The 24,569-nt window shown below is 38.5% G+C and overlaps 1 protein-coding gene across 2 annotated transcripts in view; it reads left to right on the top strand.

Moving 5' to 3' along the window:
• Positions 1–3,418: 3,418 nt before the first annotated feature.
• ANKRD50 (ankyrin repeat domain containing 50) overlaps positions 3,419–24,569 on the top strand; it is a 44,179-nt gene continuing 23,028 nt past the window's right edge. Inside the window, exons 1-2 of one of the 2 annotated variants that reach the window (XM_059066302.2) lie at positions 3,419–3,712; positions 5,205–6,157. In XM_059066302.2, the coding sequence (XP_058922285.1) occupies positions 5,646–6,157 (512 nt within the window). In that variant the 5' untranslated portion in view covers positions 3,419–3,712; positions 5,205–5,645. The remainder of the gene's footprint in view (positions 3,713–5,204; positions 6,158–24,569) is intronic. The other variant, XM_067036637.1, reaches the window with a different exon arrangement.

The raw sequence follows: 24,569 nt of genomic DNA, 5'->3' as shown, positions 1-24,569 counted from the left end.
AAAAAAGATGAATTACTCTGTGAATAAACCTGAGTGACCTACACTAGTTAAACTAGAGGACTAAAATGAGTCCTCTAAATTTTCACAGCATTTCATTTAGAATTACTGAAACTCCAAAATCAAAGTGTTCGTCTTCTGCAGATTTTTTAAGTATCGTAATTACTGAAAACAAAGGTTTCAAAGAGGAAGATACTGAAATTTATCTCTACCAATCAAAGAAGGAATTAAATGTATTACTTGATGAGAGTACAAATATTATAAAAGACCCTGTTTTCAAATTTATAATTGGGCTTTGGAATATCTCAACTTGTGGGGAGAATCTTGATGGAGCTGCTGTTTTTAATTGGATAAAATTATATTTTGTATCCAAATGGATTAAAAATCAGAAGACATATAATTTTGCAGTATCTAAATTTAATTGAAACCGTCAACATAAACATATATAAAGAAAATTTATATGAGGAGTTTTGTTTTGTAAAAATATTTGTTGAAAGATGTTACTCTGTTTTATAAAACACACACCTCAAAAAAGATTTGAGCTGAAAAAATTGTACATTTGAGCTGAAAAAAAGAAATTAGAATGTATTTTATAAGAATATATATATATATATATATATATATATATATATATATATTTGTGTGTGTGTGTGTGTGTGTGGTACGTGGGCCTCTCACTGCTGTGGCCTCTCCCGTTGCGGGGCACAGGCTCCGGACGCGCAGGCTCGGCGGCCATGGCTCACGGGCCCAGCCGCTCCGCGGCATGTGGGATCTTCCCGGACTGGGGCACGAACACGTGTTCCCTACATTGGCAGGCGGGCTCTTAACCACTGCGCCACCAGGGAAGCCCCTATTTTCTTTATCAGAGTTTGCTTTGAATTTACTAGGTACCTCTACTTACAGGAAAATTTTTCTATTAGAATTATTATGGTCCACCGAGAAGCATTAGTTGAAGGTGTCAATAATTTCAAATTTATGCAACTGTGAAGAAGATTTCAGGTAATTTTATGAACAAATTAAAAATAAAGAAAATCATATTTAAGAAAACGCATTCTTTAGAAAAATACCAGTACTTGATGGTGGAGAAAATATGCTAAGAAATTGATTAAAGTATGTGAAAATGCACTGAGAGCAAATACGTAAATACTCTGCCTAAGTCATTTTTAGCATTCAGGTAATTGTAAAAAGATGTTTTGTAAAATTTGGTATGTAAATATATATTTATGTTTTAATATATATTTTATTGTTATTTTTTGAAAAATAATGTTTAAATAGAATATCTCTGTCAAATACAATAGAACCAAGTTTTCAGTCAATAAATAAGTATATCTAAGAATTATACAATGTTAATTGTTTTTTATTGTCTCCTTTTTGTTCTCAAAAATGCCCTGGTTTGGTCAATAAATAGGCCCACTAAGCCAGACTTTTTTTTTTTTTTAAAACGGAGATTTCAGACTTTTGGTGAGAGAGACAGTAATTTGGCCAAGAGGAGTTGGAAAGAGTTTAAAAAACATCATTGCTTCATATCGAAAACTGGTGAGATAAATGAATATTCTGAAAAGAAAGAATGGCTAGAGCAGTCCCAAATTTCCTTTGCCATCTGTGTCCATCCATCTTTATAACCTAGCACTATGGCCAGCGTAATACCATACCTGTAGCAAGTCTCTAAGTAAGCGAGTGTGACAAAAAGGAACAGACATGCTTTACATGCAAGGAAACTTGCTACATACCTACAGGGGTGTGGAGGGCACAGTCCTTGCTTTTCAGAAGTTTTTCTATTAGGGAAAGCAAAAAGCCATAAAAATGAAAAGTGAAATAAACTTTAAAGTAAAAAAAATTCTAAATGGGTCTGAAGATTAATTACAGCTTAGTTATTGCTGAAGTTATTTAGAACAGCATTCCATGATGGTTAGTTCCCTTAGAAAAATAGGCTCACTGAATCAACAGTTTCTGTAACTCCTCTCCCTATTGGGCAGAAATTATTTTAATTATTGTATTAGCAAGTAGTTTAATGGAAATGATTATACGAGGTACATATTTCTTATTTAAAATTTTCTCTAAACATATGATTTCACAACCATGAAACTGAAGGAGTCAACTTTTCCTATGACAATAATGTATGGCAAACCAATTAAGTGGTAATTTAAATTGCTTAAGCAAACGAATATCAAAATTGTATCTTTTAAAAATCAATTTTCATCACTCAAATTCTTGAGGATTTATACTTTTCTGCCCTTTTTGCTTGTGCTTTGGAAAAGAACCTCAGAATTTGCAACAAATGTGTTAAAGTTAAAGATTAAGATCAACAAACCTCAAATGCCATGGATAGCCAGGGAATAAACAGAATGGAAGAGTAAGCACAAGCACAATCCATTTTTCTAGTTAGGAGTGAGAGCTAAACTTTGGAATTCCTAAAAACAGATGGGAGACTGGCTCAACATTTAAGAAATAAGCACATTTAAATTAATGGAGAATGGGAGGAAAGCTCATGGTTTTAGCATAAATAATAAAATAATATACATTTCCTACTCCATCAGTTGACAGTACTTTCCCAGCAGAAATTTGTTATCTAATCCAGGTCCACGTGAATGCAAACAACTGGCTTGTCTAGTTCAAAAGTAACTGCCCTGTGGTCAGGTCCTCTAGGGCAGTTCATGTTATTCTGCATTCTGACCTCGACCATGGTCTCTTTCTCATATAGTGGCCTCTGTGGGTAATCAATCGGTCCAGAAGGGCAGGGGCCTGAGACCCAATCGTGATTACTTTCAACCTCCATCTGGCCATGTCCTTCACATAAGGCAGGTGGGAACATCGCCCCACACCCCTACGATTTTTAGTTTTACAACCTTCTATCCGGTCTTTACTTGCTTCTCTTAGCCCCAGACTGAGAAAGTTAAAGCATCACCGGAATTTAATAGATTGAAAGGGGACCCGGATGACTGAGGAATACAACGGGCCTGGAGTGGCCTTTGGGGATAAGAGGGTTAAGGGAGTGGCAAGGGGCAACTCTCCGGCTCAACTGCCCCTCCTAGCATCGGACACGGCCCCCAAAGCCAGCGGAGTCCCTCAGCCTGGAAGACAAAGGAAGGCTCAGGGCCGAGTGGTGAAGGGGGGGCAGCGACTCGCGTGAGCTCGGGGACGCGAGAACGCAGCCCCCGCCCCCTTCTCCGCCCCGGTCCCCGAGAAAGGCGGAGCCCCGAGGCCGCCCCCAGCAAGGTCTCCCAGCGGCGCAGGCAGCGGGTCCTAGGCGGCTGCACACGCCCAGGCACCGGCGGCGACTGGACGGCGCGGTGGGGGAGGGGCGAGGCAAGGGGGCGGAGCCGGCGGCCGAAGAAAGGCCTTGCGGCCGGGAGGGGCGGGGCTTGTGCCGAGGGGGCGGGGCGGCGGGCGGGGCGGAGCCGGCCGGTCCGGGGCTGCCTGAGACAGTCACTGCCCTGACGACGGCGGCTGCGGCGGCGGCGGCGGCGGTTGGCCAGTGGGGGCTGGGAGGAGCACAGCCAAGGCTGCTGGGGCAGCTGGAACTGGCAGTTGCCGGGGGTCAAGAGGAGGATCTGGAGCCCGGAGCGTGCTCCGGGCCGGGCGGAGGAAGCGGCTGCAGTTGGAGTCTGGGGAGGGCTGGCGGCGGCGGCGGCGGCGACGGCTTCTCAGCGAAGCAAGTGTCTGAAGCTGAGAGTCCTCGGCGGCGGCGGCGGCGGCGGCGGCGGCCGGGACCGAGGTAACCGAGGGGCGGCGGCGGCGGTGGAAGCGAGGCCCCACGCTCAGGTCTGATTCTTGGGGGCATGTGCCTGGGGCTACGACCTGACCCACCACCCAACCACCCTGTCTAGCCTCCAGCCCCAGACCCGACTTCTCCCGTCGTTCCGCTGCGGGCCGGGCGGGGTCGGGAGCGGCGCCCGGGGTAGGGGCGCGGAGCTGGACGCCGACCGGAGGCGACCCCTCCTCAAGGATTGGCAAGGACGTCGGGCACCCCCTCCCCCTTCAAAAGACACACCCCGATCTCGGGGCGGGGCGGGGTGTCGAGGCGTTCCCAGCCTTCTGGAAGGAAGACCTCGGCGTGGAGGCTGCACCTCCGTCCGTGGCCTCTCCAAGGTGGCCCCCCTGTGGCTCCTTGGGGCTGTTGAAACCAGAGGTGGTTCCCGTCGCTGGGAATCCCGGAGTTCCTTTTGTCTGTCAGCTGAAACTAGAGGCCGGAACTGTAGGCGAACACCCACCAGTCCTGAAGCCCTCTACTCCTCATCCCTTTCCTGCCTGGAAGGCATTCCACCCCGCAGCCGTTTTCTCCGGCCACAGTAGTAGATTTCATTCCTAACCCCCCTGCAAAACGTCCCCCCCTTCGGCTCAGAGGAAGGAAGGATTCCCATAGTACTTGTGTTTGGATTTATCATTCATGTAAGCTCACCCGCCTTTTTTTCTTTCCAACCCATTGCCATCTAGCCACAACCCTGATAATCATCCCCTAGGTTTTGCAAACTATCAACAAAGAAGTGTGGCTAGTCGCGTAAACAGAGCCCTTGACTTGCTGGGCTGTGCAAGTTAATGGAGCTTCCTGAACTGGCGCTGTTCTACCAAGCTGGTCGGGAAGACCTTTTTGGCTAGAGTTAAGGATGTTACTGCATGTGCCTAAAGTCTTTTTTTTTTTTCTCCTTTCTACAGTGAGGTTTTAAAAACCCAGGGTAACTTGATTAAAATGTAGCTGTTTGGGAAGCCTAACTATAGAGGCAGGAAGATACAGAAAGGAAAATGTAATTATGATTTTGGGGTAGTTGTCCAACTTTTTGAAAGTGCCAGAGATGAAGTGTATGGATTTTTGAGATTACTGTAACTGGTAAATTGTATTCTTTGATAAGTAAGCTTTTAGCATGTGATATTTTGCACTGAGATATTTTTGTTTTATTTTAGTTACTGGTGGGAATTATTGATTACCTGGACATCTTAAACCGAGAAGCCTGTGAACAGGTTCATTAAGAATCTATCTTGAAAAATGCATTTTATGAATGCCTTGAATTAAGAAGGTGTTAACAGTGGTTTGCCATTTTTGCCACATAAGAGACAGTAATCTGAAACAGTTCCCTCCCTGGCAGTTGCCCATATACGTAAAAGTGGCAGGGTCTAGTACTTTGAGTGACTATCCTTCAATCTACTGTATAACTGTAATCTCTTTGGTAGCATTTACTATAATGGACACCTTTTCTGCATCTAATTTTCAGATACAGACTTAACGCTTGCGATCTGGAAAAGCATTTTGTGCAAATTGAAAGATTGGGCTTTCTCTTCAGTTTTCCAGATGTGTTGTCTCATCTGCATACTTGAAACATCCACAATCACATAAACTCCAGATGTAACCATGGAGTTTTGCGACCCATCAAGATATAGGAAGAGTGCTGGCCAAGGTTCGGAACCAGGCAGTTTTCCATCAGTTCAACAATTAATATAAACTAATATATTCTCTGCTGATTATCAGGAATAAAGAGCCAAATAAAGTCGTGCACATTCTGTTGGCAGATGGACTATGTGGCTGTTGAATTTTACTGTAACTGGTTACTCTGTCATTCAAAGTCAACTGAATATGCAAGTTACGTCCTAATGGATGTAAAGACCTGCGTTGATGTACCCAGATTCTAGCAAACGTTGACGCTAAGAAACCTATTATGACTAATCCTTGGGAAGAGAAAGTCTGCAAAATGGCTCAAACGAGTTTACTGCAGGGGAAGCAGTTTTACTGTAGGGAGTGGGTTTTCCACAAGCTTCAGCATTGCCTCCAGGAGAAAACTAACTGCTGCAACAGTGCTGTCAACACACCACCCCTTGTAGTGAATTCTGGGAATAATGCTAGTGTTGTCTCTGGAAAAGGAGCTGCCTGGGGTGTGTTATTGGTAGGAGGGCCTGGCAGTGGCAAGACAGCCTTATGCACTGAGCTCTTGTGGCCAAGTTCACCTACAAGCTTGCAGAGAGGTTTACATCGCCAGGCTTTGGCCTTTCATTTCTGCAAAGCCCAGGACTCTGATACTTTGTGTGTTGGAGGGTTTATTAGAGGTCTGGTTGCCCAGATCTGCCGCAGTGGACTTCTCCAAGGATATGAGGACAAGCTAAGGGATCCAGCAGTTCAAAGCCTCCTACAGCCCGGGGAATGTGAGAGAAACCCAGCTGAAGCATTTAAAAGGTAACAATAAGAATGTCATAGTGTTCTGGTTTCTGTGCAAAAATTGAAGTCTTTTTAGTTTTTTTGTTTGTTTGTTTCTTAACTTTGCCAGTGCTTTTACTACCGCTGTATATTTGGGGATAATCTGTGGTTATGAATACACCTGTTTACTTTGTTGAAGGAAATAAAATTTAAGCTTTGTATTGTGAGGATATGGATTAAAAGTATATCTTTTATTCGTTTAATAACAGAACGTGAAGCGCTGAAGAAACTTAATTTGAGAGGTGTGGTATTCTTGCAGACTTTTTAATGTGTAAGTGCCGTCCAGTAAAACTCAGGGCAGATCTGTTATCTTCTGCTGTTAGCCATCAAAATCAGCGTTAGAATTGTTATATCATTCTTAAATTAATGAGGAAATAGGTTAGGCAATACCCGTATCACAAGTATGAGATGCCAGGTTTGATGGACAGTGTTCAATATGGAATCACTGTGTATGGAATCAATAATGCAGTCTTTAATATTAAACTTAACTTTTAAGAGACTTGAGTCTCTGTACATAAACAGCTCTTTTCCTCTCGACTTACTGCTTTTTCTGGAGATACTATCACGAGTTAAAGAGCTGAGTTTTTCATTTCTTATAAGTAATTTCATAAACTGCATTTATTGACACCTTAGACTATAAGCTCTTTGAAACATTTTCTAAGTTGAACTTAGTCTAACTAAATTATGTAATTATGCAATTTGTTTTATTGGCATTAGCTATGTAAATTTCTAATACCTTTAAATATTTAAAATCAAGTCTGATAACTGTATATTGTTGATATACTCTGATTCTCAGCAAATCTTTCTCTCTAGTATCAGAGATCTTCCTTCTACTCAGATGGATTTTCTGTAATTTTCTTTCCTGTGTGAATTTTAGTTACTCATTGAAGGGGAGTCAGAAGCAAGTAGAGCTGTGTGTAAAACCGACACCAGTACTGATTTTCTGATGGATAGAAGGAGCTGATCACTTTGTGCCCCAGAGTCTGTACTCGGTTAGGGAAGCCTGGTCTTCCCACCTGGACCATTTTGGTGCTCTTATTAATCTTCCACTGGATCTTCCAAAACCTTGGGTCACTTTCTTTTTCATTAAAGGAATGAATCATTCAATAAATTAGGTAACTTTGATATTGGAAAAGGTGTTTCTGATAATTCACAGAGCTACATTTCCTTCAAGACTGCGAAGCAGTAAAATAACCATAGTCGAATGCAGACCTGAGAGCACGATGAAAAGTTCAAAAGAAATATTTTTACGTAGTCTGTGGCATTAGATGATCTAGGCCTCTGCTTTTGGACAAATAGTTAAGATTTCATCGTGGGTTTTATTAGTGACTGATTGATTTGTTAGATAAGTCCTTTAGAGAATTTTGATAGGAATGTATTTTTGATAGGAATTTTATTTAGGCAGGGTTAGATGTAATTCAACAAGTAGACAATGGAGCAAAAGATAATTATTTTCAAAGAGTTGCAATATTTTGAGGGAGACGGAGCTGGAGGTGATTATAACATGATGGGAGATGAAATATAAACAAAGAAAAGTATTTTTTTTTCATTTTTGACAAAAACAACCTCCCAAACCAGTTTGTGTATTGTTACTTTCTTAACATCTAACACTTGATAATATTGATGGCTTCATATATTCATGTATGAAACAATTTAACAGAAATAGAAAATTGATAAAGGTAAATCTTAGTTCTTCACAGATCCACAAAGTTGGGGAAATTTCAGAGTGATTCAGTAATTAATGCTTTTTATCTGCTTTTCTTCAGTTTTACTTCCTAATTTTTTATCCCTATTTTTTTTTTTTACCCTTAATGATACTAATAACAGTATGTAGTGCTGAAAGCTAACTTCTTACATGAAGTCACATAGCTAAGTGGTAACTTGTTAATTACCAGTTTTTTGAAATCACATTTTCTTCACGATAATTAAAGACTGAAAGGAACTTCATGTTAATCTTAAACTTCACGTTAAATATTGCTACTTCTTTTTCTTCTGACATGGTAGAGTATAGTCTGTTGATTCTGAGATTTAGTTGTCAAGAAATTTCTTCTGACATCCATTCATTTATTCTTACAGCAAATGTTTATTGAGAGCCTTTTGTGTTTTAAGCACAGTTCAGCTGGAGATATTTATTGAGAACTGTCTGTGTGTTACGTGGAATTCAGATGTGGATAAATCAGTGAACCGAACAGACAAAATACCCTGTCTTCATGGAGCTTTAAGTTCTTATGCTAATATTTATCTTATTTCTATGAAAAGAAATAATATTGATACTTTGGGTATCAATATATAGATACTTCGGATATCAATATGTAGATACTTGCTGTAGATGCAGCACATGAACATTTTAACATGAATGGAATTAGATCATCTGTTGAAGAGAATGATGAATGAAGACACATTAATTTCTTATTTTTGTTCTTTTCCATTTTTCTTCACTGGTTAAAGTGAACAGCTATTGTTACTACATTTAGAATATATATATTTTATCTGTTTCTGTTGGTGGAACTAAGTTGATGACAATTACATTTTTACTTGTTTTGAGAACCAAATGCTGATTTCTTTCATTCTGCCTCCCGCTTCAGGCTTTTATTACAGAACTTTGCCTTTTGTGTTGAATTGTCTTTTCTAGAGTTAGTGTTAGAGGTAGGGTTTCCTAGTAGTCCTCTCACTGTAAAACAAATTCCAGTTGTTTTTGACAGAAGGATCAAGGCACCTAAGTTATGGAATGAGGGAGGGGCTAGTAGTTTTAGATCCTGTTTTTGGTTTAGAAGCACAACTGAAGATGGTTATTTTTTCAACCAGAAACTTCTTTCTGAACTTGACTATCAGGGTCCTTGAACCCCCAATGGTCTTTTTTGGAGAGTTAGATGGATATGGAATGGAAGTACAAAGCTTTGTTCCTAGTGGATATCATTCTCTTTTATTTCTGGTTAATAATCTGCAAGGCCAGGTGTGAGTCAATTCTGTGTGTGATGTCAATTTTTCCAAGTCGAGTAAAAAGATTTTGTTCTGTGTAATGTTGATAGGAATTAATTAAACATCTTCAGTGGTACCACAAATTAAGTGTAAATGGAATAAAATCATGATGAAGAATTAAGGATGAATGACTCTAAACTTTGAGAGTTTAGTAGAAAAGTCATGTGAGAAGTGGTGAAAGACAACAATGGCTTGTTAGAAAAGGATTGGGAGCTGGAAGACTGGACTGTGACCTTTGTTTTTATGTTGAATAAGAATCCTTGAATGGTGACATTTTCTTTCTAATCTTTTTATCTCCCTCTTGAACATTTTATAGTTCTTCACTGGTATCTCTTTAGATTTTTAACTTCTTTTGTAATTATTTATGCATACATGTTCTGTAATCTCCTCTATTAGGCATATGTTGCTTCGTGACATTATTCATGACTGATTAATATTTTATGTTTGCTATAGCGCTTTTAACAGCACTTTGCATGTCATAAGTGCTAAATGATTATCATTTGAAGGAGTGAATAATACTACTTACCTATCTAGAATGTGCTTGAACCTGATTGAAGGACAGCTGAAGTGCTTGTATAAGAAAGGAAATTGAAATGTTATATCATTTAAGTCAGTTTTAAATGCAGACCAGACTGGTACAGTGATTATTAATTTATTAACCTGCTGTCTGCTCTTTAGCATGTATGAATGTGGATTGGTCCAGATAGTTTTACGTGGCCAGATGTCTGTCTTCTGTCTTAACTGTAGTATTAAGAGTATACTCCAAGTATTTTTGGCAAACTCAACAAAGGGGCAAAGAACAGAATGGGACTGGAATGTGTGCTTCCTTCTTACCCTCAGTTGTGGGGTATTTTCAAGGCAAAATATTTCCTTTCCATTATCTGTCTTGAATATCTAAGACTATTTAAGATAACCATCATTATCAATTCTTAAATATTGTCAGATTAAAAGGTCTTGTAAAAGAGTCTTTACAGTTCACATTTTGAATAAAATAAATGAAAATATAATTTCATAATCAAAATTCTACAGTTCTTTTAGTGTAATAGTGGCAGTTTCCACTGAATTGCCTGTTGCTTCCAACTCTTATGTTATTTTGACTTTGATATGGACTTCCGTGCATTCAAACCCTCGCACTTTCCCTTCCTAAAATCTTTTCCTTTTACCCTAGACAGCCTTTCTCTCTCTTTTATACTTCATGTCTAAGTGCTGCTTCCTTTGGTTCCTGGTACCTTTATCATTTGCTGAACTAGTCCTCAACATTTAATCAGTTCTGTAGCGGCATAACATATTGCTCCGTATTTATACTGTTCAATATCAGCCACGTTCTTCATTCTGCTTGGCCATTTTTTTATTTACTTCTTGATAACTCAGACTTTATTTTGGATCAGAAAGAGTAAAGTAGTGCCCTATAGGGTTGAATATATTTTTTATCCAATTCAGGAAATTTCACACACCTATCCAGATTTGGGGGTTTTCTTAAAAAAAAAAATTGGAAATTTTGACTGTATTAGCTTTTCATTTTTTTTGAAGCAATAATCTGGTGGCACTGTGTCAGCTGCTGTCTTTATGTGGGGTCTACACATTCTAATTTGATTCCGTCTCCTCCACTCTCTATTATTCTATTCCAAGACTACTTCGTTTGTTTATATATGCCAGCCTGGCTCCTGTGGGCATTTGCAAATGTGAACATGTTTTCTATTTCTCTGAGTAGAGAAACACTATAATTTTTATCTCCCCCCAAATTTGCTATTATATTATCTTGAACTTGTACATGCAAGTACTACTACTTCTTCCCTATCACCTCATTTTTTCTTAGTGTACTAAAATCTGACTTCTATGTCTACATGTTCACAGAAAGATGTTTAAGCATAATAGCTTCTGAATCCACTACTCAGTCGGTCTTTAGCCTTAGATGATATATGTTAGGACTTTCTTCATTATTTGTGCTTTCTTGCATTCAGAATCTCCTGTCTGACTGTATTCTTTGGTGGCCCTTCCTCTAGGTTCTCTCTGGCTGTTTGTCCAACAAATTTTCCTTAGATCTCCTCTCTTTGTATATACACTCCTTCAGTAATTTTATGTACTTACATGGCTACCAATGCTCATGTCTAATGTGATAGCAATCAGATCTACATCAACAGCCTTTGTCTTCATTCTGATCAACATATATCTTTTCACTGGAGTGTCTCTCACTTACCTTCCTCTGTTCAATCCAGCGTCTCTTTTAGCATTTCTCTTCGTTGACTCATTCATTCATTTCTTTTTTTATATAAATTTATTTATTATTTTATTTCTTTATTTTCGGCTACTTTGCTTTCTTGTTGCTGTGTGCGGCTTTCTCTAGTTGCAGTGAGTGGGGGCTACTCTTCATTGCGGTGCGCGGGCTTCTCATTGCTGTGGCTTCTCTTATTATGGAGCATGGGCTCTAGGAGTGTGGGCATCAGGAGTTGTGGCACGTGGGCTCAGTAGTTGTGCCTCGCAGGCCCTAGAGCACAGGCTCAGTAGTTGTGGCACACGGGCCTAGTTGCCCCGCGGCATGTGGGATCTTCCTGGACCAGGGCTTGAACCCGTGTACCCTGCATTGGCAGGCAGATTCTTAACCACTGCGCCACCAGGGAAGCCGCATTCATTAAACAAATATTCAGCACCTGCTATGTGCCAGATGTGTGCTAATGTCCAGATAACAGGACTAAAGTGGTAAGCCAAACAGGGCACTGAGCTCAGTGGGGGGAAATACATTGAACAAATAATCACAAAAATAAATGTAAAAATGGAGCTTTGGTAAGTGCTAAGAAGGAGGGACACAGGCTGATAAGAAAGCATGTAATATGAGGCTTGATCGTTGTCTTGGGTTCTGGGAAAACTGACTCTCTTATCTAAGTTGTTCCATAATTACTCTTATTTCCTAGACCCTTTCTACTTAAAAGTATGATCTTAAGATCAACAATAGTGGCACCACCTGGGAGGTTATTATAAATGCAGAATCTCGAATCTACTGAACTGAATCTGCCTTTTAACAAGATTCCTAAGTGAATTCTGTGCACATTGAAGTTTGAGAAGCACTGCCCAGGCTAGATTCTAGAGTTTTCTTTGACTATTTTCTATTATATTTCTCCATTCTATGGTATTTAATCTTTTTCTTGGAATGGTTCTTGAATTCTTTTCCCCTAATCTAGAATTTTTGTTCATCACCTCCTGGGTGCTCTACTTAATCTTAGTCTCTCCATATGTAATTCATTTTGGTAACAGTTGGCCAATTAACCGTAGTAAAACAGTGCTTTCTTTAGGTCATTCCTCTGAGCCTGTGATGACCTCTACAACAAATTTAAATTTCTCTGCTTGGCTTTAAGAGCTCTTCATAATTTGGTTCTCTTCCATCTAAAGTATGTATCATGTTTCCAAACTTCACCAGAACACATTAAGCTCATTTATTCTTTCAAGAAATATTTTTAAGCATATGAGACAATGTTAAAGTCGACAAGAGATATGAGTAAGAATAGTCTCATTTTTCTTAGTGTATAGTAAGAACTTGATACACATAGTAAGGATATGGACCTTTTGTTTGTTATATATTTTGCAGATTTCTTTTTAGTTTGTTTTTTAGCCCTTAACTTTGTTTTTAGCAATTTTGCTTTTAGCAATTTTGCTTTTTAGAAAATATCTATGAAGTATAATGGCTTCTATACAATGAAATGGTTTGATTTTTATAAAGTAAAATAAGTACTTATTTTTCTCCCCTTAAAAAAACTTTGAAGTGTATTCTGATTGGTTGCCTGTCTTAACTATCTAGTTGTTCTAGTGATGTCTTTGACCACACTATACAATTGTTTTAAATTTCAAGCCAGTTTCTTTCTTTCATGTTATCTTAATCTCAGAAATATCCCTAATGTCATTTTTTTTCTATAACACATGTAGGTAGCTAAATATAGTCTTTGGTAATAAAGTAGAATTTGAAAATGTTCATGTAATTACTTAATAAAAATAGGTATTAATTAAGAGAACTAATTAAATCTTGTGGTTATCTTGAGAAATGATTTGGAACATTCCAAAAACTGGTGACCTTTTACAGTTGTGGCTCATGATTTGAATATATAGAAACTGGTGTGGATTGAGTTATTTGCTTTTGTTCTTCTCTCCATGTATCCTTGGTCTTTGCCATATGATATTGCAGTCCTTCTGCTAGAGGAGAAGTGTACTTCTCTGCCTTTTGATTTTGTCTCAGTCATGTGATTTGCTTTGGCCAGTGGGATGTTAGTAGACATTACCCAAACAGAGGCTTAACATGTGTGTGAGTGATTGGGCTTGTCCGTTTTGTGTCTCATTAACTTCAGAAGAACATGTTCTGGCGAGCTTGTTGGTCCAAAGAGGATGAGGGAGACGTGGAGTAAACCAGACCCAACGGGAAGCTTGACTCCAAGCCTGGAGTACAACGAACTCACAGACACAGGAGAAAGTATAAATGATTGTTATTTCAAGCCACTGCGTTTTGGGGTGGTTGTGGTATATCACTGTTGTGGAAATAGCTAACAATACAGAAATTAAGGAAATAATATTTCAAATAAGAAATCATTAATTTTCATAAAAAATCTAGGAGTCCTCATTGATTCAATTTCACTCACCCCCTACACTCAACCCGTCAGGTACTTTTGTTCTGTTTCCAAGAGAAAACAAATACCTCAACTTGTCTTCATCTCCATTGCTGCCACTCCCATTATCGCTTCCAGTGGTGTCCTAACTGGTCTTCTTGTTGCTACTGTTGTCCCTCTTATCTTCACAAAGCAGTTAAGGATAATCACATTTGTTAAGTCTCTGCTTAAAACCTGCAGATAGCTTCTCACTGCCTTCAGAATACAATCTAAGCTTTACATGGTCTATAGCCCTTCCCCAGCCTTTGACTTCAGCCTGTGCTGTGCTCGGCCTTGTTCACTGGTTCTTCGTCCACATTGTTCTTATTATTGTTCTGAGATAGGGCACATTCTGGCCAACAGATTTTTGTATGGCTACTTGCTCTGGTATCACTTAGGGTACCAGCTTTAATGTTCCCTCCTCTGAGATCTCCCCTTGTCCACTGAATCTTTACAAGTCTCCCCACCCAGTCATTTTCTTAAATCACAACATCCCACTTTGTTTACTTTATTTCTTAATTTTCAGTGTCTATCATGATTGGGAATTATTTTGTGCATTTGTTCACTTTGACTTTCTGTTTACCTTCTGGAATGAGCAGAGTACTTGTCTGTCTTGTGTCTTTATATCTCCAGGGCTTAGAATATAGCAGAGACTCAGTATTTCCTGAATTAATGAGTAACTGTATTTTACTTTAAAATGTTATAATTTTGTCACATTGATAATTTGTATTGCTCTAACCATATTCAGCTTTGAAATATTCTGTTTTCCTGTGGAATAATACTATACATATAGATTATATAGTTATAGACGAACACTATTTAAAACTAGTATTTTTGATGATTTCATTAGTGTCAACAATTCATATTGAAATTAATTTTTATCAATGGAAAATCTTTTTAATAGCATCAGATTTATGTTATGCCATGTGAGTCATATGAGGTCATAAATCCATAGTTTCACCTGTAGAATTCTTATCATTCTTTCAGCCATTGTCATTTAAATTTCACATTCACTTAGAAAGGAGAAAAAACTTTTGTAGCTTAAATCTCAGCTAATACGTTTGTTAAATTGCTACTTTAGGGAGAGAAGCAACTTGCAAACGGAGGACTTCACGGGAATTGAAAGGGAAAAAATAATGGCACTAAAGGGGAAGAAATTGTAGAAAATAAATTTACAGAGGAAATGATAGATTGCTCCTACCCCCAAAGGTTCAGTTATACAGGAAAGTTAATAAAATTGAAAAAGAAAGATGCACGTACTTCCTCATTTTGCCATATTTGCTGTAAATCTGGGTTTCCTGTTTCTGTTTTAAAGAAAAAATAATCCACATTTGAAGCCACCCAGGTATCCCGTTAAGTCTGATCTACTCATACCCCGTAGGTGACCCCTCCTGTGAATTTACTTTTTATGCCTATGTAGTTTGACCAGTTTATATACATAGGTAGATATATATGTATATACACATACTTGTTACATGCTCTAGTTCTGTACATTTTTGAGTCCACATCAGCAATTCTCAAACTTTTTTATTCTAGGTCCCCTTTATACCTTGAAAATCATTGTGGACACCAAAGAATTTGTTTATGTGGGTTGTATTTATAAATATTTGCTTTTTAAAAATTTAAACTAATATTTAAATATGTATTAATATATTTAATAATAAATCTTTATCTATTAACATAAATAACATTTTAATGAAAGAATAACTGTACTTCCAAGACCAAAAAAAACACTTAAAAAGTGGCATTGTTTTACATTGTTTTGCAAATCTTTTTAATATTAGGCTTAATAAAAGACAGCTGGATTATCATGGTTCTGTTTCTGCATGCAGTCTCTAGAAAACTCCACTTTATCCTTGAGAGAGAACAAGAGTGAAAAAGGCAAATGACATCTTAGTTTTATTATGACCCTGAAGAGGGCACTCCTAGGGATCCCCAGACTATACTTTGAAAACCATTGTTCTGTAAAAATAGTACTGTGTTGCTAGCACTATTCTGCAACATTTTATATGTAACTTTTTTTTTATGTTTAGCCAAGTTTTTATATGTGGATCTACATGATTCACTTTACCATACGGTATATAATTTCATTCTTTATACTATAATTCATTTGTTGTCATGTTGATACTCATTTAAGATGTATTCAACTTTTTCAAGTTTACAAAACAGTTACGAACATTCTTGGGTATTCTGGTGTGCATATACTAGGAATAAAGTAGTGAAGGGTGATTAGAGGTTGAATACTTAGAAGTGAAATTTTGGATCATAAGGTGTGTATATCCATCTTCAACTCTGAGGAGATAGTACCAAATACCCTTTAAAATTACATCAGTTTATCTTCTTGTAGTACTGTGTAATTAAAATTGTTTTAGTTCTCATAACTTTAATAATTTTATTTATTCATTTATAAATTTATTTTATTTATTTTGGCTGCGTTGGGTCTTCATTGCTACACGCGGGCTTTCTCTAGTTGCGTTGAGAGGTGGCTACTCTTCGTTGTGGTGCGTGGGCTTCTCATTGAGGTGGCTTCTCTTGTTGCGGACAACGGGCTCTAGGCGCACCGGCTTCAGTAGTTGTGGCACGTGGCTCAGTAGTTGTGTCTCACCGGCTCTAGAGCACAGGCTCAGTAGTTGTGGCTCACAGGCTTAGTTGCTCCATGGCGTGTGGGATCTTCCTGGACCAGGGATCGAACCCGTGTCCCCTGCATTGGCAGGTGGATTCTTAACCACTGCGCCACCAGGGAAGTCCCTCAATCTTTTCTTTTTATGATTTCCTTTACACTTTGGCCTTTTGGGGTCTTGATATTTAAAAACTTGTTTTCTACTTGATTGTTCTAGCAGCATTTGTTGAATGGCTCATCTTTCACTATTGATTTGTGATACCACTGCGGTGAGATACACACACACACACACACACACACACACATACACAAATGCATGTATTTCTGAGTTCTCTCTTTTACTTTGGTTTATTCGTTCATTCATTGATTTATCAAATATGTATTAGATACCAGGAATGCACCAGATGCCATTCTTAATACTGAGATGTATTAGTAAAAAAAGAAGTGGCAAATATCATTTGTGTTTATGGAGCTTACATTTTGAGGGTTTGGGGTGGGTGTTTAGTAGAAGAATGAAAAGTTAAGAAGATAGTATATAATACATAGCATATCACTACGCAGTAAGTGCTACGTGGAAAATCAAAGCAGAGTTAGGATGGTAGGGGTGATGTGCTGAGTAGGTTGGGGGAGGAGTGTTGCTATTTATATAGGGGAGGTTAGGGCATCCTGAAGGAAGTATCCAGACTGAGGATATATCAAGTGCAAAGTCTTGAGGTGGGAGTTGGCTTAATATTATCCAAGAGAAACAAGGGGGAGCCTGTGTGGCTGGAACAGAGTGAGCAAGTAGTTGAGTATATGAGACAAGTAGAGATGTAGTTTGGAGCCACATAATGTATGGACTTGGAGGCCATTGTAAGGATATTCATTTTTACTCTGAGAAGATTGGAAGCCATTAAGTCTTTTAAACAGAGTAGTGAAACATCATATGACATGATTTGAAAGGATCACACTAGCTACTGTGTTGAGAACTGGGGTGGTAAATGTGGAAGCAAGGAAACCAGTAAGTGGGCAGTGCAGCAGTCAAGGTGAGAGACAGTGTACTTGGACTAAGGTGAAGCGGTGGAGGTGGTGAGAAGTGTTGTATTCTGATTATTTTTAAGATTGACCTGATAGCACACTGAAAGGTGGAATATGAGAAAAATAGAGGAGTAAAGGATGGTTCTAAGATACTTGGCTTGAGAAATTGTAAGGATGGAGTTGTCTTTTACTGAAAAGAAGAAGACTAACAGGAGCAAGATGGAGTTTGAGGTCAGAAGCTTAGTTTTGCATATGTTCAACATTAGACGTCTGAAGTTAGGTAAGCAGTTAGATTTACAAGGCTAGATTCAAAAGAGAGGTGCTGCCTCTATATATCAATTTGGTTTCAGTGGAATATAGATGGTAATTAAGAGCATTAAGTAGCTTATGTAAGGAATGAATGTAAATAGAGAAGAGAGAAGATCCAAGATCTGAACCTTAGTGTACTTCAAAATTCAAAGGTTGAGAATTTATGAAGAAAAAGTAGCTAGTATGAAAGGAGCAGAAAGCCAGGTGACAAAGTGAAGACAGTGTCATTAGAAGGAGGAAGTGATAAGCTAAGTCAGGTATTTGCTGAGTTGAGGATTGATTTTAGTAACATGGAGGTCTTGGGGTATAGGTGGAGTGGAAAATAAACCTTGATTATAATAAGATCATGAGTAAGTGAGAGAAGTAAATAGACAGTAAATATCGGCAGAATTTTTGAGGCATTTTGCTGTAAAGAAGGGGAGCAGCAAAGTTGAATAATAGCTGGAGAAGGATATGTGTTTGAGGGTGATAAGAGATGAGATTGATGATTCGAGAGAGAAAGGGTAAAGTGCTGGAAATAAGTCATTGCGAAGGTAAGATAAGGAAGGATCTGTTATTAGAGTGGATGGGATAGGAGCACAGATGGTTGGTTCATCCATAGTTAGAGGAGGGAAGGCAGTGTATGTAGATATAAGTGCAGGTGGGTTGGGAGAGTAGATGTTCCAGTGAGTTTGTGGAAGTTCTCTTCTAATTATATATGCGTAGAAGGGTGTGTGTGTGTGTGTGTGTGTGTGTGTGTGTGTGCATGCACACATTTATATATTAAATGTTACATATACGTATTTAAATAATTTTTTATTATCTAGAAACAAGGTCAATAGTTGCAAGTGAATGTGGGGAGTAAGGAAATCATGGAGGTTTGAGAAGAACGAAGTGTAAAATATCATCTAGGCAAGTGGGGCATGGATGGTTTAGTGTTTCTCCAAGTGTGGTGTAGGCCCCTGCAAGGTCAAAATTATTTTTAAAATAATACTAACACATAACACAGTATTTGGTTTTTCACTCTTGTTCTCTTTTGAGGGTATAGTGGAGGCCACATGAGAGATTGAGTACACAAATATTCTGGCTGAGATTTTGATTAGGGTTGCATTGAATCTTTAGATTAATTTGTGGGAATTGACCTGTTTGCAGTGTTGAATCTCCTAACCCATGAATATATCTCCTAATTCAGTGTTGAATCTCTCAATCCATGAATATCATGCTAACAATAGTATCTAGATTATTTAAGTCTGTATTTATTGTCTCTTTTTCCTCTAGATTACCAATCACGTATTTCTGCCCTTTTTCTGTCTGATAATTTTTGATTGTATGTCAGACAGTGTGTTAAATGACTAGAGTTCCAGATAATATCTTTCATCAGAGAAGGTTTTTGTTTTTCTCATTTGGGCAGAGAGAGTGAGGGGATGATATAATCAGGGATGGAGGTGGGCTGGGGCTCCTTTGTAGTCTTAGTAAGACTGCTAATTTATTCCTATTATTTTGGTGTGGACCTTCTAAGCTTTTGATTGAGAGTTCCAAAAGGACTTGATAATTCAGTTCTTCCCCAAGAAATATTTATTTAGTCCTTTGACTTCCTGCCCTTTATACCTTCAAATTCTAACAAGTGTCTTGAAGAGGATGGGTTTTGTGTTTAAAGCCAGTACCCTCCCATTAGCAGAATTTTGTCTTCAACATACAGACTATGGGAGATTTCATGCTGGCTTTTAGACACACTCATCCTAGTTTCCCAGCTTTTTAAATACAACCCAGAATTTAGCAAATGTACCTTGGAGAAAATCAGCCTCTTGTTAGGGACACCTCAGATTTGCACTTTCTCTGAAAGAGACATAGCTGACCTCTGAAAGTTGTGCTGATTTTATTCCACTGGTAGAGTCCCTCAGGGTGGCCCAAGCCTGATTCTCAGTCCATACTTAAAATCACTATATGCCTCAAATCAGCAAACGACCCCTGAGGAGAAAGCAGCAGGTGGTTTGGTTTTTTGTTTTTGTTTTGCTCATTTTGGATCAACTCCCATCCTCTGGAGTTCTAATGCATTTTGTTCTCTTGCTTCAACAGCTTTCTCATATCTTTAAAAATGTAAATTTTGTAACAGATAACATTTTTTTTGTAGCTATTGCAGCGGGAGTTTTGGGCTGCTGCCACCTACTGCATTTTATCTGGCAGTGGAAGTCCCTATGAGGAAAATTTCTCTGGTTCTCTCCTGTTTTATTTGCTTTGTGGCTTTGCTTGTTAAACAATTCCTTTTTAAAAAAATGGATTTTATTCCCTCTTTTATTTATCTGAATATCACAACTACATTTTCTTTACATTCTTTGGCAGTTTTATAAGTTACTTTCATTTGGACATGTACACGTATTCTGATTGTTGAGTTTACTGCTTTCTCTCTGAGCACTATAAATTTTGTAATTCTTTTTTCACTCTCCTGTTTGGTTCACCACTTCTACCTCTGCTCTCCTTGCTCTGATTGCCGATTGCCTCCACCCTCAGTGCAGTCTAGGATGAGGGCCAATAATTGAGATACGAAGCTCGCACTCCCAGCCGATACAAGTGATTTTGTAGATTTAGTCACCGACCCATGATCTTTTAGGTTCAGTTCCTGTCTCCAAGGAGGCTGATTTTTTGCCCTCCCTGCTGCTTCTTAAAAGCCATAGCCCTAGGTAGTAGTCTGTGCTTTTTGTTTCCTTCTTTCATTAGTAATAAGGAGAGCCCCTGTTCCAGCCCCTAGTTTCAAACAGTGAGTCTGAGTGCTATTAGCAGAGGCAGGACTACCCCCTCGCCCCTTTTACCTCCACCATCTAAGCCCCAGGCTGCCAGTGCAGACTAGTTTGCCAAGCTGAAGTTTTCGGTTCACTCACAGCATTATGCTTCTTTTCTGTTTCTGATACTTTGAAATGTTTATTTTATTTTTGACTCTGGTTATGTTTTTCTTATTTCATTTTGGTTTTATATTCCGTCATTCCCTGCTATATTTTAGCAAAGGGGAAACAGTGCATAAAAGCATGAAGTTACGACAATATCTTGGTCAAAGTTTAGAGAGAAATTTTACCCTACATTTTGGCCAAGCTCCTGACCTGATTTTAATTATCAATCGTACTTATTAGATTTTTTTTTTATTGAGTATATAAATTTGATCCCTAACTGGTTTGAGGTATCTTATACCCTGTTCCACATTTTCACATGCTTTAATTTACTGGAGAGTAATTTCATTCCTAAGAAAAGAAAATAGGGAAACAACCTAAGTGTCTGCTGACTTAGATAAATTGATTAAGAAATTTTGATACGCATATATACACATAATTCAGCCACAGTAAAAGAAGGAAATTCTGCCATTTCTGGCAACATGGATGGATCTTGAGGGCATTATGCTGAGTGAAATAAGTCAGACATAGAAAGACAAATGCTGTATGATTTCACTTGTGTTTGGAATCTAAAAAACCCAACTCATTGAAATGGAGATCAGCTTTGCAGTTGCCAGAGGCAGGGGTTAGGAGGTGGGGGCATTAGGTGAAGGTGGTCAAAAGGTACAAACTTCCAGTTATAAGAGGTGTAATGTACAGCATGGCAACTATAGTTAGCAATACTGTATTGTATATTTGAAAGGTGCTAGGAGATTAGATCTTAAAAATTCTTGTCACAAGGAAAAAAATTATTAACTGTGAGATGATGGATATTAACTAAGCTTATTGTGGTGACATTTTACAATATGTACATATATGTGTTGTATACCTTAAACTTATACAACGTAATATGTCAATATATATCTTAATGAAACGGGAGAAAAGGAGAAAAGTAAAACCTGTGTTTGTTTTCCTAAGACAAGATATATTAAGTAAGAATTATTAGTGATTTAGTTTTTCTACTTCTCATCTTTTTAAAAAGCATTTATTTTAAAGCATAGCCTTTTGAAAGGATTTAATCATTTCATTAATAGAATGACGGGCCAGTATGTCAGCATTGTACTTCCAGATGGTTTTGGAAAGTGCTAGGTATTTAGGATTATCCTTCTAGGTAAACTTCAAATGTATAATATTTTGATGCGAAATTTCACAGATAGTAGTGAGATATTAGACTGCAGAATTCAAAGTGGGTAATCTGGTAATATTATGTCTAATTTTTTTTTGGTTGAAAAAACTTTCCTTTCTCAATTGAATTCCCTTTGCAACTTTGTGAAAAATCAGCTTCCTGTATTTATGCTGGTCTGTTTCTAGACTTTCATGTGTCTGTCTTTTGCAAATACCATACTATTTTTTTAAATTTACAGACTTTATTTTTTTAGGTTAAGGGGAACGTGTAGAGTTTCCATTTATTCCCATCCCTGCACACACACAGCCTCCTCCACTATCGACATCCTGCATCACAGTGTGCGTTTGTTATAACTGATAAACCTGCATTGACACATCATTATCACCCAAAGTCCATAGCTGGCATTAGCGTTCTCTCTTGGTGTTGTACATCCTATGGCTTTTAAGAAATATATAATAACACGTATCCACCATTATTGTATCATACACAGTAGTTTTACTGCCCTTAAAATCCTCTGTGCTCTGCCTATGCATCACTCCCTCCTCGTAACCTCGGGCAACCACTGATCTTTTTACCATTTCCGTAGTTTTGCCTTAAGAATGTTTGACAATCAGAATCATACAGTATGTAGCCTTTTCATATTGGCTTTTATCACTGGGTAATATACATTTGATTTCTCCATGTCTTTTCATGGCCTGATAGCTCATTTCTTTTTAGTGCTGAATGATTTTCCATTGTCTGGAGGGACCATAGTTTATTAACATTCACCTACTGGAGGACATCATGGTTGCTTCCAAAGTTTGGCAGTTACGAATAAAGCTATTACATACACCATGTGTGCAGGTGTTTGCATGGACATACTTTTTCAGTTCATTTAGGTAAATACCAGGGACACAGTTGCTGTTTTGTATGGGAAGAGTATGTTTAGTTTTCTGTGAAACGGCCAAACTGTCTTCCAAACTTACTATGTACCATTTTGCACTCCCACCAGCAACGAATCAGAGTTCCTGTTGCTGCACACCCTTGCCAGCATTTGGTGTTGTCAGTGCTTGGATTTTGGCCATTCTAACTTATATATGTCACAGCTTGTCTTAATTTGCAATTCCCTAATGACATATGATGTTGAACTTCTTTTCATATGCTCACCTGCCATCTGTAACTTCTTTGGTGAGGTGTCTGTTCAGGTCTTTTGCCTATTTTTTATTCAGTTTGTTTTCCAGTGTCCAGGTGCATCTGCCCCAGGTAAGTAAGTGCTTGCGTTCTGTGTCTGCCTGCAGATGTCTGTGTCACCTTAGATTTTGGGCTAGTTGGTTGCCCTGTGACCTAAGCACTCTCATGGGTTCATGAAAAGTCTTGAACTTGCAGTTTGCCTGGCTTATTTTGTTGTTAACACTGGGAGGGAGACTCTTAACTAGTTCTCTACACCTGAGGGAGTGAGCCAGAGAATGAGATGAAACTCAATGTTCAACAGTGAAAACCTTAAGAAACTATTGTACGTATAGTATCTGTCTAGTAGTATACTCCTTATAATACTTGTAGGAGCTTATAAAAGTTAATTAGCCTCAAAAAAAAAAAAAAAAAAAAGGGCTTCCCTGGTGGCGCAGTGGTTTAGAGTCCGCCCAACCATGCAGGGGACAGGGGACGCGGGTTCGTGCCCCGGTCCGGGAAGATCCCACATGCCGCGGAGCGGCTGGGTCCGTGAGCCGTGGCCGCTGAGCCTGCGCGTCCGGAGCCTGTGCTCCGCAACGGGAGAGGCCACAACAGTGAGAGGTCCGCGTACCGCAAAAAAAACCAAAAAACAAAAAAAATAGTTAATTAGTCTCTTGAGAAAGAGGCAGTAAGTAAATTCACTGTATTTTAAAAAAATGGATTTCATTTCAGAATTGCCCTTAATGGTCTTTTAGCTGCCTTTCTGCCTGAAAATCAGAAGGCCAGCTATAGAAGCATGATGCTGCCAGCGCTTATTTTCAACATAGAATTGAAAATGGGGGGAAAGCTAGCTCAAGGACTTTAAATTAAATTCATAAAAGTATTAAGAATGTAATATATATTGCCTGAATTTTAATAATGTACCTAAGAAATGTAAGACATTTAATAACATATATCTACAAAGGTAAAAACCCTGCGGCACACTGCTGTTTTTAAAGATGGTGGTTATCTTTGTATGAATGTGATAATCTAATACTATTACATTATCTCATTTTGAAGATAATATATACATATATATTCACAAACAGAGGAAAATCTGTTTTAGACTTCTAAAGCACTCTTGCTTTGTGTGTGTATACTTTGATGGGATTGTCATTTATAAAATGATAAAATGTAATCTGGTAGAGATGTGGATCTGTGTGTCACTTAGTGGTGTAGGTATCCCCATATGGTGCTTTTGATGGAATAAATGAAAGGAAACTGAATATGGGAATTCTGAGTCTAGAAAATTTTTTATCTAGTGTTTCAGAGTAGCAATTTTCCTATTAATTACCATTCATTCATAAAGCAAATTTTACTGAGTGTTTGTGATGTGCAACTAATGGTTTTGAGTGCTGGGAATGTGGCAGTGCACAGGACAGGGGCCATCCCGGGGGAGGCAGCGTGGAAGTGGAGGAGCTTCACCCCAGCCTTACAGTGAAAGCAGTGCACGAGATAATGCACTAAATTACTTCGAGGATGGGCTCAACACTACAAAGAAAACAGGATGAGTTGCTAGAGGAACACTAATACATGATGAAGGCCATTTAAGACACGGTGACCAAGGAAAACCTCTTCAGGGATAAACTTTGTGTTGAAATTTGAAGGAAGAGAAGTTCGGCCTGGGGGA

Source organism: Kogia breviceps, chromosome 6 (genome assembly GCF_026419965.1).
Source record: "Kogia breviceps isolate mKogBre1 chromosome 6, mKogBre1 haplotype 1, whole genome shotgun sequence".
NCBI lineage: Eukaryota > Metazoa > Chordata > Mammalia > Artiodactyla > Physeteridae > Kogia > Kogia breviceps.
This window is presented reverse-complemented; position numbering and strand designations above follow the sequence as displayed.